The 14,333-nt window shown below is 41.3% G+C and overlaps 1 protein-coding gene across 1 annotated transcript in view; it reads right to left on the bottom strand.

The window, feature by feature from the left end:
* Window positions 1–9,795, bottom strand: part of CDYL (chromodomain Y like) — a 304,671-nt gene extending 294,876 nt beyond the window's left edge. The window contains exon 1 of the mRNA XM_078688047.1: window positions 9,377–9,795. Coding sequence (XP_078544173.1) covers window positions 9,377–9,400 — 24 coding nt within the window. The 5' untranslated portion in view covers window positions 9,401–9,795. The remainder of the gene's footprint in view (window positions 1–9,376) is intronic.
* Between the last annotated feature and the right edge of the window lie 4,538 nt (window positions 9,796–14,333).

Below are 14,333 nucleotides of genomic sequence, written 5' to 3'. Positions count from 1 at the left end.
GTCATGTATTTTATTACCTGCCTGTATTCATCGTTTTAACACTATGGTAGAAATCTACCATACTTTTACTCTGTTGGTGTTCATAATCATGTATATCTTTTTTCTGTCTCATGGTCGTTTCAGCACACCTATTTTACACTAGAATGGCGCTGGTTCAATAAATGCTTATTGAAAACATCCCCACCGTTTATTCTGTGTATCTCTCTGAGACAAAGTGAGCACAAGTGACTGAGCGAAAAGTATTGCACTGTTTCCACGATCCCGGATGGGTCAGAGTTGTCATGTTCGATAGTTGCCAAAAACTATACCCTCCTTGATAAGAGGGGTTTCTAGTGGCACTGTGAGCTAGATGGTCTACAGGCGAACATACTCAGTTGGGGGGTGTCTAGAATCAGTCTGGACACCAATCCTACGGTGCAAGTTGTCTAAACATGCAGATCCTACATAAGTTTATAGGAACTACACTACATGGTGCCGCCAACGTTTGTTTAGTACTTATTTAACGGTCAAATCTGAGGCTTAAGTATTGAGAACGTTGGGGACAGCTCTTGTGCTGTGACAACAACTCCGAATACGACAAATCCACCGCCCCTTGTTGCCTCCCCAAACACCTAGTTTGTGAGTGGAACAAAGGCATACACTTGGCTTCACGAGAACTGGGTAAGCACATGTTACATAGCTTTCCTCCTTCCCCCTGTCTACATTGCTTCTTCTCTTCGTCATCGCGCCCACCGCAGCAACGATGTGGGTGAACAAACAGACACAACCTCTCAAAGTTCCTGGATGCCATGAAGGGCATCCTTCCCTTCTGGGGACCAATGGCAAACAGCGGAGCCATTCGCCACCTCACCAGTCATGGAAACCACCGTCATCATCACAGCAGGTATTTTGGCCAACAACACTGTGGAGCTCCAAGCGGTATGCCTCGTCACTCTACAAAATCACATGGTATTTGATGTCATCCTGGCTGACCGCGGAGGAGCATGCCGCATAATCGGCACCAGCTGTTGCGTGTATGTTCCAGATCATTCATCGTCTGTCTACGAGGCTATTTCCGCACTCCATCAAATAGCCTCTGACCTCCATCAAGATACAGACTCAGGGTCCCTTGGTTCTTGGATATGGCAACTTCTGCTGACATGGGGATGGAAGGTTCTAATGATCATCCTGATACCTCTTGCCCTGGTTCTCTTTTGTTGTCTTTGCATTCACTGTGGTCAGATGTAGAATACAGATATGATTCTACATTTAAAACAAGCATTTCAGCAATATGAACAAGAATATCATCTCCCGCATGAAATAATGTCTCGAGATCAGTATTAATATATTATTTACACTGACAGACCTGCTCAGCCAGCTGTAGGAAATAAACAGCAATACAGAGCCGTAGGTGCGATTGTGAAGGGCCATATGCAGGAAGGCAAGTTCCATCCTAGCAGTACGAAGACACAGTCTCTAGGAGACTGCATGGCACAGCTCGCAGAATTAAAAGTCCTGTTACTGGCACTGATAAATACGTATTGAGAGTTCCCCACACTGATTGTGTGCGATTCTTTTTATGGTGTCCAGTCATACAAGGAATATCTTTACTACAAGGGGTCAAAATGAGGTTAACGACTCAAAAGGTGGCACAATTAAGCATAAACAGGTAGCTGAGTTGAAAAACTAACTACGTAGATCTCATGTGATACACACGCTGAATCATCACCGTGATGGCATTCATGTTGAAGGGAATCCATTGGCTGATGAAGCCGCAAAGGGGGCAGTATGAACTGCTGCCATAGCTGCAATTAATACGATAAGGAGTAAAGGGATGCCTGCAAGGGATTTGTTGAGGATTCTTACAAGTAGTTGCTTATATGTTCAACTCCAAGTGGTCTTGAGCCTTTGAACAAATCTGTACTTATATAAAGATATTAAAGACATGTACAGTAAATGAGTGGATGAAAATTTCAAAAGCGCAGGAGAATCTTATTCGAAAAGTACAAAAAAATTATTAATATGGATAAAATTGAAAAGGGTACATTCAAATATTACAATACACCATGATTGAGGATGTGTGAAACTACCTACAAATCATGAGCACAACCATCTATTCCACATAATAGGATAAGTGAGTTATCTGGAAATACAGAAAACATTCGCTATTATACAACAAATGTTACGGAAATAGAAGAGAAAGTCAACGTTTTGGTCTGTTGTGGCAAATGTCTGGCAGACCATCTTCAGAACGTACAGTTGATTGTTTAAAAAGTCCTCGATATAAAAATAATGCCTAAAATTACATTCTTTATGAACTTGGTCTACCATACCAGATTTAATCAAAGAAAAAGAGACAAAAGGATGAAAGAAAGGTATAGTCAAATAATAGTCAAATGGTGTATCTGTTCTTACCTTACCCTGTTTGTAGGTAAGATGAAGAATAGATCAAATATTTTCGTGAATCTCAATTAAAAAGTAAAGCGTGAAACAGTACAAGTCACCAAAAGAAATTGATAATGATTGATTTAAAAAAATATTTTGCTTGTTTAGCATCAGTCCGCTTTCCAATTAGGACCAATTAGTTGTGAAGATAATATACTGGATAGTTCTTTCGGATCTACTAGCTGTGAATAATATCCATATAATTAGCGATTATTACTCAAACATATTCTTGATCTGTGCATTGAATCAATTCTCAAAAACACCTAATGAAAGGTCTGTGATTTAATTCTCTGTTTAATAAATGAGATACAGAGCCATCTGTGAGACCATATCTATCTAAGAACTCAATATTAAATTAAATATCAGTTGTTTAGAAAAAAAAGAGTCATAGAAGACACATGAAATACACATGTCCAGTTTAAGAATCTTGGTTGTCTTATTGTGTCGATATAAATCAGTATATGGTGTGAGTCACATATTAGCTGCAATCACTCATTCAAAAATGAGACTAGACAGACAGATGTTGGGAGCTGCCATTGCTTTGCACAAAAACAGCACAGCTTTACCGAAAGGCTTTCCACTCAAGTACTTCTACAAGTTAGATGCAAATAACATTCTGTATGCTCAAATTTCAGAAGTGGGGAATAGAGTAATGACAAACATGGATTGCAGATTAGGTTTAATTCTAGCTGCACATGAGGGTCTAGGTTCTGCACACGTAGGAGTTACTGCAACAATTTCTTTACTGAAGCAACCCTATTGGTTGCCAGGACTAACTAAACAGACAAATAATTTTGTCCTAAATTGCGATATCTGTCAGCAGGTGAAGGGTTCCACCAGGGCACGTCCAGCGCAGACACCATTACTTACATCAGACAGACCACTCGATTCTGTCTATTTGGACCACTGGGGCCCCCTACAATCGGATGGGGCTTACAAGTATAACTTGGTGGCAGTGGATTCATGCTCTAGATTCCTATGGTATGGCCTCAGCGCTCGGCAGACGCTCGAACTGTTATAAAAGATTTGCGAGTCTTTATAGGGACATACGAAGTTGCACATTACATTCTGACAGCAGCCCCACATTTAGCTCTAGGGCATACAAGGAAGCCTTAGGAAGTTTGGGTGTTGCATTGGGGTACTAATCCCTGTACCATACCGAGGGAAATTTGGTTGTGGAGAGGAAAACCAAGACTTAAAGCAATCTTCAACAGCAAGGGTATTAGGATCGGTGGTAGTTGGGTAAATCACGTATACGGGGTCCAAAGAGCCCTTAACAATATGCCAAGAAGTTCCCTAGGAGGTGTCACTCCTTACGTGGTCCTATTTGGTACGAGAATGTGGGTACCTGATCTCGATTGTGAAAGCACAGTGGCGGATAAAAAAAAACATTTGGCTGTTTACCAGGCTCTCAATGAATTCCGGGCACTACAAAGCAACGTGCAAGTAAAAAGCACCGCCACTGGGGAAGCCAAATCATTCACAGCAAGACCTGCTTGGATCCCAAAAGTCAGGGAATCTGGTCAGAGAAAAGATTGCGGGCAAGAAAGAATTTGGGCCATCATACAGAAAGCCAGTCCATTTCTTGGCTGTCGAAGGAACAAGAACAGTACTTCTTCCGCCGCTAGCCAGCAAAAAAGAAATGGGATTTGTCTCAATTGATCTGATCAAACCACACTATGTGGCTGATACTGAATAGTAGGCCTTGTGGGCTCCTGAGTAGTCGGTGCTACCATACAGGAAGTTCAGACAGAAAGACTCATAACATTTGAAGAGTCACCAATAACAAATAACAGAATTTCCAACAATGAAATGGAACTCGTTCTTCTAGAAACATAACTTCAAAACACAAATGAAAGACAAATATCAATTCGGCCTAACACCAATGTCTACATCAATATGCCTCTACAAGAGATGTCTGCCAGTTCAACAAAACCTGCCGAGCTGCCAAAAATAGATCAAACTGCATCTGGCTACTTCATCGATTTTGATACCTTCTCTCTGGATCCCAGTGAAACTGAAACTACGCCAGTTCCAGTTTCCCGTAGGCAACAAATTCATGATTTCTACATTTTTATGAAAAAGACATACCTAGTATCAACTTGGCTCCAGCTCCGGATAACAACAGGAATACTGTTTCTTCGGTTGTGGATCGGCCTAGTGACTGTCTTTTGCTTACTCATGCACGGAAACTATCTCACAGAATGCTCTGCAGTATCGAATGTGAACTTGGTCCTGAAACATCATACATCGTCTCATCGTGAACAAAGAGACCTGCCCTTCGTGAACATTACAGCTGTTCCAATTCCCGATGGTATAATTGGGGACAAGGTTGATAACAATGTATTTGGTCCCACTGAACTTTTAAAACACTACACGTATTTAAAATTTCTCTAAATGATATTACCTAAAGTACATTTTTGGAAGATTGGGATTTTGAAACTGTAAATAATATGTTGTCTGATTTAGAACAATCCGCTGCATTTTCAAGCATTGAAATGTTAGAAGACACATCAGACTATAACACTACGAACTCTTACAATCACTATGGTCATCACTTTTTACACAAATTGAGTATCCCATAAAATGTTTTTACATACCACCAATGGAAACATTGCCCGACACCACCATAAAGTAGTTTGGAAACGTTTGCACAGAAATGTCCTTATTTTTCAGGGTTTAATGTTTGGAATTCATCAAGGAATCTTGGAAATTGTCATATAGATTTTGATGCAGGAGTGGGAACATGGAAGTGTTTCTAAGCGGTACACACTGCGAGAAATATTTAAGTGGCTCTCTCATATGCCAGGATATCATGCTTCACGGGCCTGTAATGGTTTGGTTGCCAACTTATCTTGTCATTTGAAAGGGTCCCCAGCTGCCGTGATTAATCCGGTGTTCAAGTTGCTTTCAACAGGGGGTTATTTGATGCTGAATGATCAAGGTTGTTGTGGGATGCTTCCGGGCATCGCATATCTTGTCACTGTAGACTCCAGGGTTACTTGTTGTAGGCAAGTATTGTTTCCACCGACCCACACAGTCAAAGAGGCGCCGTTATGGCCTTCTTTGAAGGTTTCCTGTATACGGTATAATACTTTGAGCCAAATGAAAGCCATGCTTTTACAGAAAACCGTGCCCTTAACTTCTGCCAGAGAGACTTTTGATCTCCAGGTCGCAAAGTCCTCAGCTGAGATATAGGCACTAGTACGAACAAACTGCCCTTTCCATTTCACAGAAATGGTACAACATATCTTTAACATGTCTGCTACAACGGGTATAGTAGACCCATTTAAGACCATTGGTTCTGGACTGGTAAGCTCCTTTCAGACAGTCGTCGGAGTGATTCTAAACCTCGTACACTCCGTATTCTGATGCATTTTTGGAGGACTTCTGCTTCTCCTGTTCCTATTAGCAGAAACCCCGATTGTAATTTTTCTGCTACGCAATGGACGTCCAGTCACCACGGAGATGGAAAAAACAAACCTGGGCGCAGATATTGTGATCGCATTGTACTCCATCTGGCCATACCTCACCTTCGCGAACCGAGAGAGTCTTGGTTCTGGTCATTTAGACCAGTCTGGTTCGACTATATTCTGCCTGTCCTCCGATGTCTGCTCTGCGGACAAGAATACGTGTTTGATATCTGCCTAACATATCCATTGGTTGCGCCACCGGACGTTGATGCTTTACTGGACCCGATAACGGCCCATGTTCTGCGGTGTCCTCCGCGTATTCCCATGTGTGCATTCGGAGAGCCACCGGAGGATGCTTCAGCTCCTGTTGGAATGATACTGGCTCCTCAACAAATATTCAGGCTTTGGATGTGTCAGACCTCCCTAGCATCGGCTGTAGATAATACAGAAGATCATCTGTGGAGAAGCGTGGCTCAGTGGTTAGAGGCGGCAGACCCGGAAGCTGAGATCGACCGTGGACCAGTGTTCGATTCCCCGCCGCGGCGGGTCTCGGCTCAAAAATTCCACGGACTCGACAATTCTCGCTCTAGTGCCTACTCAACTCACGGGGTCACACTCTGCAACTCTGGGCAATAGCTTGCTTAATCTCCACTACGGCCCCTCGCGGCGGGATGCCTGGCTTTCACCTTGTGGACACCCTGCCGGGGTTTCTCACAGGGGAATACCAGGACGGGTTCCCTAAGCAAGCGCTGGGACGCTCACGGGCAGCCGTGCGCTTTACAAATCCAGCACATTTACATTTACATTTACATTACATTACATCTGTGCTCAATTGACCAAATCTGTGAGGTGTTGCAGGGATCGTCGTTTGCGATGGCAAGCAACAGTTATGCTGCGTCTCCCAGCCAGGACACAAACATTTGGTTCATTGTGTGCTGGGAAAAATTTGCTGACAAAAAAAACACCTCTGGCATGAAAAATTCAATTTGAAGTCCTAGCTACTTTTCTCAGCAATAAGTTCCAATCAAAGACTTATCAATGTGTTGCAGACGCATTGATTAGTAATTGAACTAACCTAATCCGCACTCAAGAAATTTTCAAAAGCTGTAAAATTATACTCAAATTAATTTGTCTCCAAAACAAATAAAAGAGCAACAATTTTGTCCTGCCTTAATTCAGAGAACCATGAGTGTGATAGAAATCATGTTTTATGCTCGCCTCTGGTTCACTGACGTGACATTAAGGTCGAATTGTCTTCTCTTTCTCCTTTAAGGCTCATTATATGTTTCACATTTAGAAATCTTCAAGGAATCAATCATGGCTTTTCATTCTTCTCTATACGATGCAGGATTTTGAAGGTTTTGTCTTCCATAGGTGACAGACGTTCTTTCCATAAAAATCCACACACCCGGACTATGAAGATTATGATATGCGTGCTGTTGACTTTTTCTGTAAGCAAGTTCACATGATATATTGAAAGCATTTTGTAAATACTGGAACGTGTTTACAGTAAAAAATTCTAAAAGTATGTTATTACAATGCACAGTGTAGCCTTAAGCAAATTGGATTCAATTAAGAAGCCAACTGTAAATATCAAAAAAACTTATAAATTAGGTATAAAATGCATGTTCAGCATTTGATCCACAAATAGAAGCAGTACTATCCAAGGTTCGTAACTATCTTAGCCTCTTAAATTGAAAGCCTTCTTTGTAGAAACACATGTGGACTCCTAAAAAGACATGGTGCCAGATTATCTTTCCATAAGTCTGCCTTCCTTTAGCAAAGCAGGGCTTGCAGAAGGCAGGACCAACATTGAACTCAATGGCTGTGAAGGTACTTCGGATTGTTCTCAGCAAATTATTAGAATTACATTTTAAAAAGTATTCCTAAGATCGTGTTGTCTCCCACCCCCACCATATAGAAGAAGGTCCAATGACATTCTCGAAGATACACAATGACATTAAGAGAATACTGTTGACAAAACCATCCAAAAAGTGTAAAACTGATCAGGTCATTTCATGTCTTCTCCAGTTGCACATTGTCTCTGAAGTGAGCCAACCTCTTTCAATCCACCCAGTTTCAAAGAAGAGTAAACAATGTTAGAATGTTCTTCACAAGAGCTAATTATCCATGATAATAGTTATGACATTTGAGAGCCTTACCCTATCTCCTATGCTATGTAGTCAACTCAATCCAGATCCTTCATGACCATGGCATTTTTCTCCATTGCATATTATATGTATCCTCTTACTGGGTTAAATAAACAAAGATATCCAGCCTTTTCATGCAACATAAAATGGGTTAACATTTTCAGAGATGGCTATGGTTCTTGTACTGCTTTACAACTGATATAGATTTGGTCACGTGTTGAATAAATCATCTTACTGTGTATATTATTACGGGGTATAGACAAAAATAAAGGATTATTGACAACAGAATCTAAAAAGTTTATGGACAGGAATAAATAATTATCTTGTCAAATAATGCAGGTCAGAGATGAAAATAAATTGCAGTTTTTGCACTGCCAACAAGTCTTCTGTTTAATCACCAATTTAACAACAGACTAGTGCAATTGAGTCAAAGTCTCAGTCATTGACGATGGTATTTTTAGTGAATGTTCTTTAAGACTATTTAGGGACAATGTGAGCAACAATGTAGACTCAAAACACCTTTCTTCTGGGACATTAAAATACAAAAACATTATTCTGGGTGTCTATTACCACAACCCTTGTTTACTACTAAATTAAAAGGCGGCCAAATTAATAAAGCTCATAATGAGGTTATGTGATCCCAATAACTTAAAGACATGCACAAATGAGATGTGTAAGGCCCCAAAACGACACTTGCAACATGAGTTAGGTTTCCATACAACAGTGCTTGTTTTCGGTATCCTCTTCCAATGCCAACTGGAAAGATACTCAGCTGTCGAAGCCTCCATTGTTCACTCTAAAGGATTCAATAGTGAGATGCAGTCAAGGGCTGTTACCTTTCATGGTTAAGCACCCCAAGGGTACCCCAGCCCTCCTCTCACCAAGTAACTCCTGCTTGTCCAGTGGAATCTGCTGCTTCCGCACACAGATTACTATGAGCTCTTCCGTGCACATCTTTTGAGTCCTTGCTACTTTCGCAATTAACAGGGTGGCACTGCCCAGTCTGTAGAGCCAGCCGAGTTCTCCGCCTACCCTCCAATGAAATGTGGTCAACCTCTTTGATGGCGGGGACCATAGAAGCATGCCCCCACCCCTCCTGCCCCCAGGCAGTGATCATCCCTACCCCCGCCCTTTCGACTTCAGTCAGAAGTATGTCAGGTCAATCTAACACTTTGAGACCGCCCCCATGAAAGACAGATACACACCCGCAGCAACAACATATGACCGTCTTTAATGGGAGCATGAACAGGGAGAAGGGGGGGGGGCTGTCTACAAAAGAAAATGGGGAGCGAGGATAAGGGGGGGGCAGCAGCAAGTGTCGGTGAAAACCCAGATTTTTTGACATGGGAAGGCAGGGGTATTAGTGGTTTGCAGACGGGTGTACGGTACCTCGTAGAGTTCTTCGGAGGCCATGCCGGGGGCCGCCTGGCGGGCGGGAGTTGGCTGCCGGTTTGGAGCTACTTTGTTGCAGTTGTGGATCTTGTGCGCTTGGCCTCCGCTCCTCCTCCTCTTTCCTCCACTCTCTCGCTCAGCGGCGGAACTCGGAGCTCCGTCACTCAGCGCCAGTGTGCGGTGTGAGTGCGCACGGCAGCTGCGCAGCAGCTCCTGCCCCTCGCTCGCATACACGGGCGCATAGCTCCATGCAGCGGTGGTGCTGGTGGTGGCGCCCGCCGGCCGCTCACCAGGATCCTCAATCGAGCGCCGAGCCTGCCAGCGCACTCGCACACGGTTCCGTTTTCCTTTCAGCACCAGCGCCCCCCCGGAGCCTTCCCTCTCCCTCCTCTACCAGCTCAGCCACCGCCGAGCCCGCCCTCCCCTTCTTCCTCCTCCTCCTCCTCATCTTCCTCCTCCCCTCGCCGGCCCCCTCCCTTCCTCCCCTACAGTCCCCGATTCCCCGTCCCATTGTCCTTCAATCCCATCCGACGGGGTCTAGCTGTTGGTTGGGTCAAGTCGTTCTTGATTTCCGTGTCTCAAGTGCTAATATTTATTTAAGAAGGTGGGAGTGTGCTGACTGCCCAGCTTTGTTTAATTAACGAAATAACAGTTACAAGTATCGCTGCTACCCCCTCCCCTTTTTTCCACTCCTCCCTTTCACCGACACACATCGATCTTCTTCGTCATTTGACCCGCCCCGTGGCAGTCTCGGAACTTCGACGGTTTTTTTCCCCTCACGGGGTAGAGCGTGGAATTCGGTTCAAATTACCGACACTCCCAACACCCGTCGCCCCTCTAGTTAATGAAAATGTGAATAAGCCAGCCAAGTAAAAGTTGCGAGCCATCTGCCCTATATGCAGCTATTTTCTCCACCCACTTTAGTGGCACTATGTACAATGACACTTTTGTGTTACTGTCATTTGACAAGTAAAGAAAAAAATGGAATTTTGCGAAAGCCGACGTCACGATGTTTAATGGAATTGTTTTGGGCACCTGAAATAAAACCGGATAATGATGTCACTTATGCAATGGTATGCTGTATGCTTGTCGGCGTGGCCACCTTTACCTTTCCCCGCCACATGGTGGCTCCAGGGTACTTTGTTAAAACCCTAAAACCTCCACATACTGTAAAACCTGTCCAGAATGCTTGAATACCCGATGCATTTAAGACTGGGGGTTATATTAAAAATAGTTCAGGCACGTTAAACCGCGAACTGGCGCCATGAGAATTATAAGTATTTCTAAAACCAATTTGAAGTAAACTGTTTCTATCTAGATATATCACTGAAGACTACTAGTTCTAGAATCAATGCCCTTGAGTTTTTCCCCTTTGTCTCTTTCGGAAATCCGTTGCATGCAATGAAAGTGAAGCAGGGATATAAGTTATCACTCATTCTGACCACCAAATAACCATTTGAAATGATCCCTGACCTAAATGTGTCCCCAAATTAACTTTCATCAACATGTGATCCCATATTTACTCCGTTAAACATTCTACTTTGAAAAAACGACTTTCACTGCAGTCCTTTAGTTTATCCCACCAAATGTATAGGACACCAAAAAGTGTACAACCTCGTGATCAAAAGAAATGATTTTAAGCCAGGACAATACATGAGATAGGCGTGTTTGTGATTTGGATTTGACTAGGTGTTTTGAGAATACACAGAAAGAGACTCTCATCATGTATCCTGATGACAATTTACCCAGTGATTCTCAATCAAAAATAATTCAAGAGAGCGTGCTCCTACTTCCTGTGCTGGGATAGACCGTTCCTCTGAGTCATCTCTCTGTGCTTAGTCATCACTTTCAATTCACGGGAAACGCCTCTCTAGTCTGGAAAAAGTCGAATACAAAATCGTAGTCATACCAGATTGTATTGATCCCTCATTATAAATCAAGCAACAATGTTGGTTTTCATCGGCATTTCTCGGTCGCCAAATGTGGTAAGGTCACTTGCAAAACTCTTTAAATAAACGGCAGTCCTGCAGCACCAATGTTCATTTTCTAGCACTCAAAAAAGTCTCCAAATATTGTGGAACTAACCATTTGTATAGACTACGAACAACATTGCTTATTCCTTCCTTGGCAAATGGAAACTATTTCCTCCCAGTATGAAGTATTAAGAAATACTCATGTAAAAATGTGACTAGACGTTTATATATGTGTTTTTTTTAAAACTTCGCCATTGGTCCTCTAAGCCATAATGCAACAAGGGACATTTGCCGCCCTCTCATTGATAGGCAGTGTTTGAAATGAAAAACATATTAGTGTGGGTAATCTGTATCAGAATACCTGCTTGTTTCTGAGAAATGCCGGTACTCTCCAATTAAAAGTATTACGTCACTCTTGAAAAGTGCTGGCACTGTTTCTTAAAAAAAGTGGCGGTACTCAGTACTGGACAGCACCAGCCCATTTAAAGCACTGTCATTAGATAGTAAGACCGCCATAATTTGGTTGCAGTATACGCCTCGCATCCTTGGCCCCAGTGCCACTGCACCTTCTAAACTAACAATACCTAGGGCTCTACATTCGTCTTAATTAACTTTGTATGCAAAATATAAGACTATCATATTGTACATTTGAATGTTGCATATTTGCATTTAGTGTGCTGGATGTGTGCAGGTTGGTATTGTAAGGGGGTAGGTTAGATGTGAGGGAAGTGCCATAGTGATTTATTTTTGGGAAAATATTATTTATCCTCGTATTTCTGTTTAATTTTTTTGCTCTCCCCTTTTTTAATTAAAGATTGTTTCACCTTGGTGCCTCAGTTTACTCTCTCTGGATCATCAGCTGGTTTTCCAGCCGTTTTTGTCTGACTGTTTGTGTTTGATCAAATATGAGTAATGGTATAGTATTTTTCCTTTGGGCTGATATGTCACCGTTATGCTCCATTGTTTTTTTTCTTTTTTTAATTGTTTTTCTTAGGAAGTTTGTGACCTATGTTAACAAATTTAGAAGATAAAAAAAATCTTAAAATCCAATCCAAAGAAATACTGATGCCTATTAAAAATTGAGTACATCTCATATATACCAACGTTGATCCCATGACAGATACCATTTAGTCAATTATCTTTGAATACTATGCCTGTCACAATATAGAGAACAGGTATATCACAAAATATTATAGGCTTTTCTTTTTTTCCCAAACAGTTTTCAAGATGATGAAGGTTAACACGAAAATAATATGGACCCAGACCAAACTTTGGAAGCCAAAGGGAAATTAAATATCAGACAAACTATGTGCAATACAAATATACATATTTACCAGTTTAAAGAGCAATCAAACGTAAAAAAAGTATTGTAATTACAATGGAGAAGGAGCAACACTCACTCTTCCTCCCTGGCTTAGGTAAATTACCAGCATTATGATCTGTTACCTTCAACACTCGTCTTTCTCCCAGTGAAATATGTTGACAGTCGTTTCTGCCCCAAGAATGTTATTTTCATGGTCTTGCTCAGGAAAGCAGCTCCACCAAATGTATCTCTAAATCATGAACATTTTCTAAACAGCATTTCTAGCAGGACCTCATTTGTAAAAGTGTTCTGATGTTTGTTTATTTATTGGCATATACAGTTATCTTTGAAGTTATTTTCTTCATCCTTTCCTGGAAGCTTAAAAGGCCACTACTCAACTTTAAACAGTGAGCCAAATTCATATTTTCATTAGAGCAAAATTTGATTGATAGTGCATATACAGACATAGGCGCTTAGTTGAAATCAATCTCCCCAGTCAGCCAGGCGCAAATCATTTAATAGCTGTTGTCTACTATAAATCTTGTGAACCTTTGCTATTTAGTTCCACTGTGTACTCTGTCACAGAAATAGCTTCTGCACTGTGAATGTCCATGCGAGTGGTTTTTAACCTGTGGTCCATGAAGATTATTCAGGGGGTCCACGACAGTTCAGAAAATTAAATAATATTAGCAGATTAAAAAAGTATGTACACATAAAAACAAAATGCTAAATTTTAAATGCTCTGTAAATATCTAGGCATTTGAAATTGGTGGCTTGATTCTTGGGAGCAGTTCAGGTATAGTAACAGAATGTAATATGGATGATTGGTGGCTCAAATGGTATGCACCAACTGTATTAGGAATAAAAAAGACAAAGTGATAAGCTGGAGTTTAGCATAATGCTTAATCTTTTGGAAATAAAACCATATTTTGAAAAGCTCCAAACTTCCCATTAAAACTAAAATGTAATTTTTCATATGTTATTTTTGTGTGATTTTAATATTTATTTGATAATTTGTATATTTGTTTGATGAATACTTGTTTCTGTGTTTTTTGCATTTTTTTGAGGTTCAAATTGTAGAAATTGCTTAGGCCAAAGTCCCTGGCTTCCAGTAGCAATTCACTGGGGGTCCACAGAAGTCAAACGGTTACGAACTACTGGTCCATATTGCAATCACGATAGTTTGGAATTTGAAGCCACTTCATGTGTTGATAGTGTACCCGTCAAGGGGTTTACAATTGATAATATGTATTGGGAATCAGAAAAAGTTCCATCTCAGATTCATTCAATTTTTAAAAGGTGTCAACATTTGTATAGGTGGAACCTAGGAGCATTGTACTGTGTTGAACTACTTTTCCAATTTAGTATATGGTGCCTAATGTAAAGTGTCATACAACTGGACAGAGAGGGAAACCATATCAGCTTTCTTCTTCTCTACCTTACAGATTTCCTTAATTTTTCATTGTGAAGCTTCCCAAATGTATGTGAGCACACTGTTATATGTCATTCATTTAGGAAAGTTTCGCTAGTCTCTGTTGTCTCCATCAATTTACATCTTATCTTATTAGTCATGTATTTCTTTGACTAACTGAGATGCACTGTTCTTTTAACTGCCTCTTTCTTGAGGTCCCTTCTCTTCCTCCTCCTTTTTATTAACATTTCCATTCAGCCTATTCGT

Source organism: Lissotriton helveticus, chromosome 4_1 (genome assembly GCF_964261635.1).
Source record: "Lissotriton helveticus chromosome 4_1, aLisHel1.1, whole genome shotgun sequence".
NCBI classification, from domain to species: Eukaryota; Metazoa; Chordata; class Amphibia; order Caudata; family Salamandridae; genus Lissotriton; species Lissotriton helveticus.
This window is presented reverse-complemented; position numbering and strand designations above follow the sequence as displayed.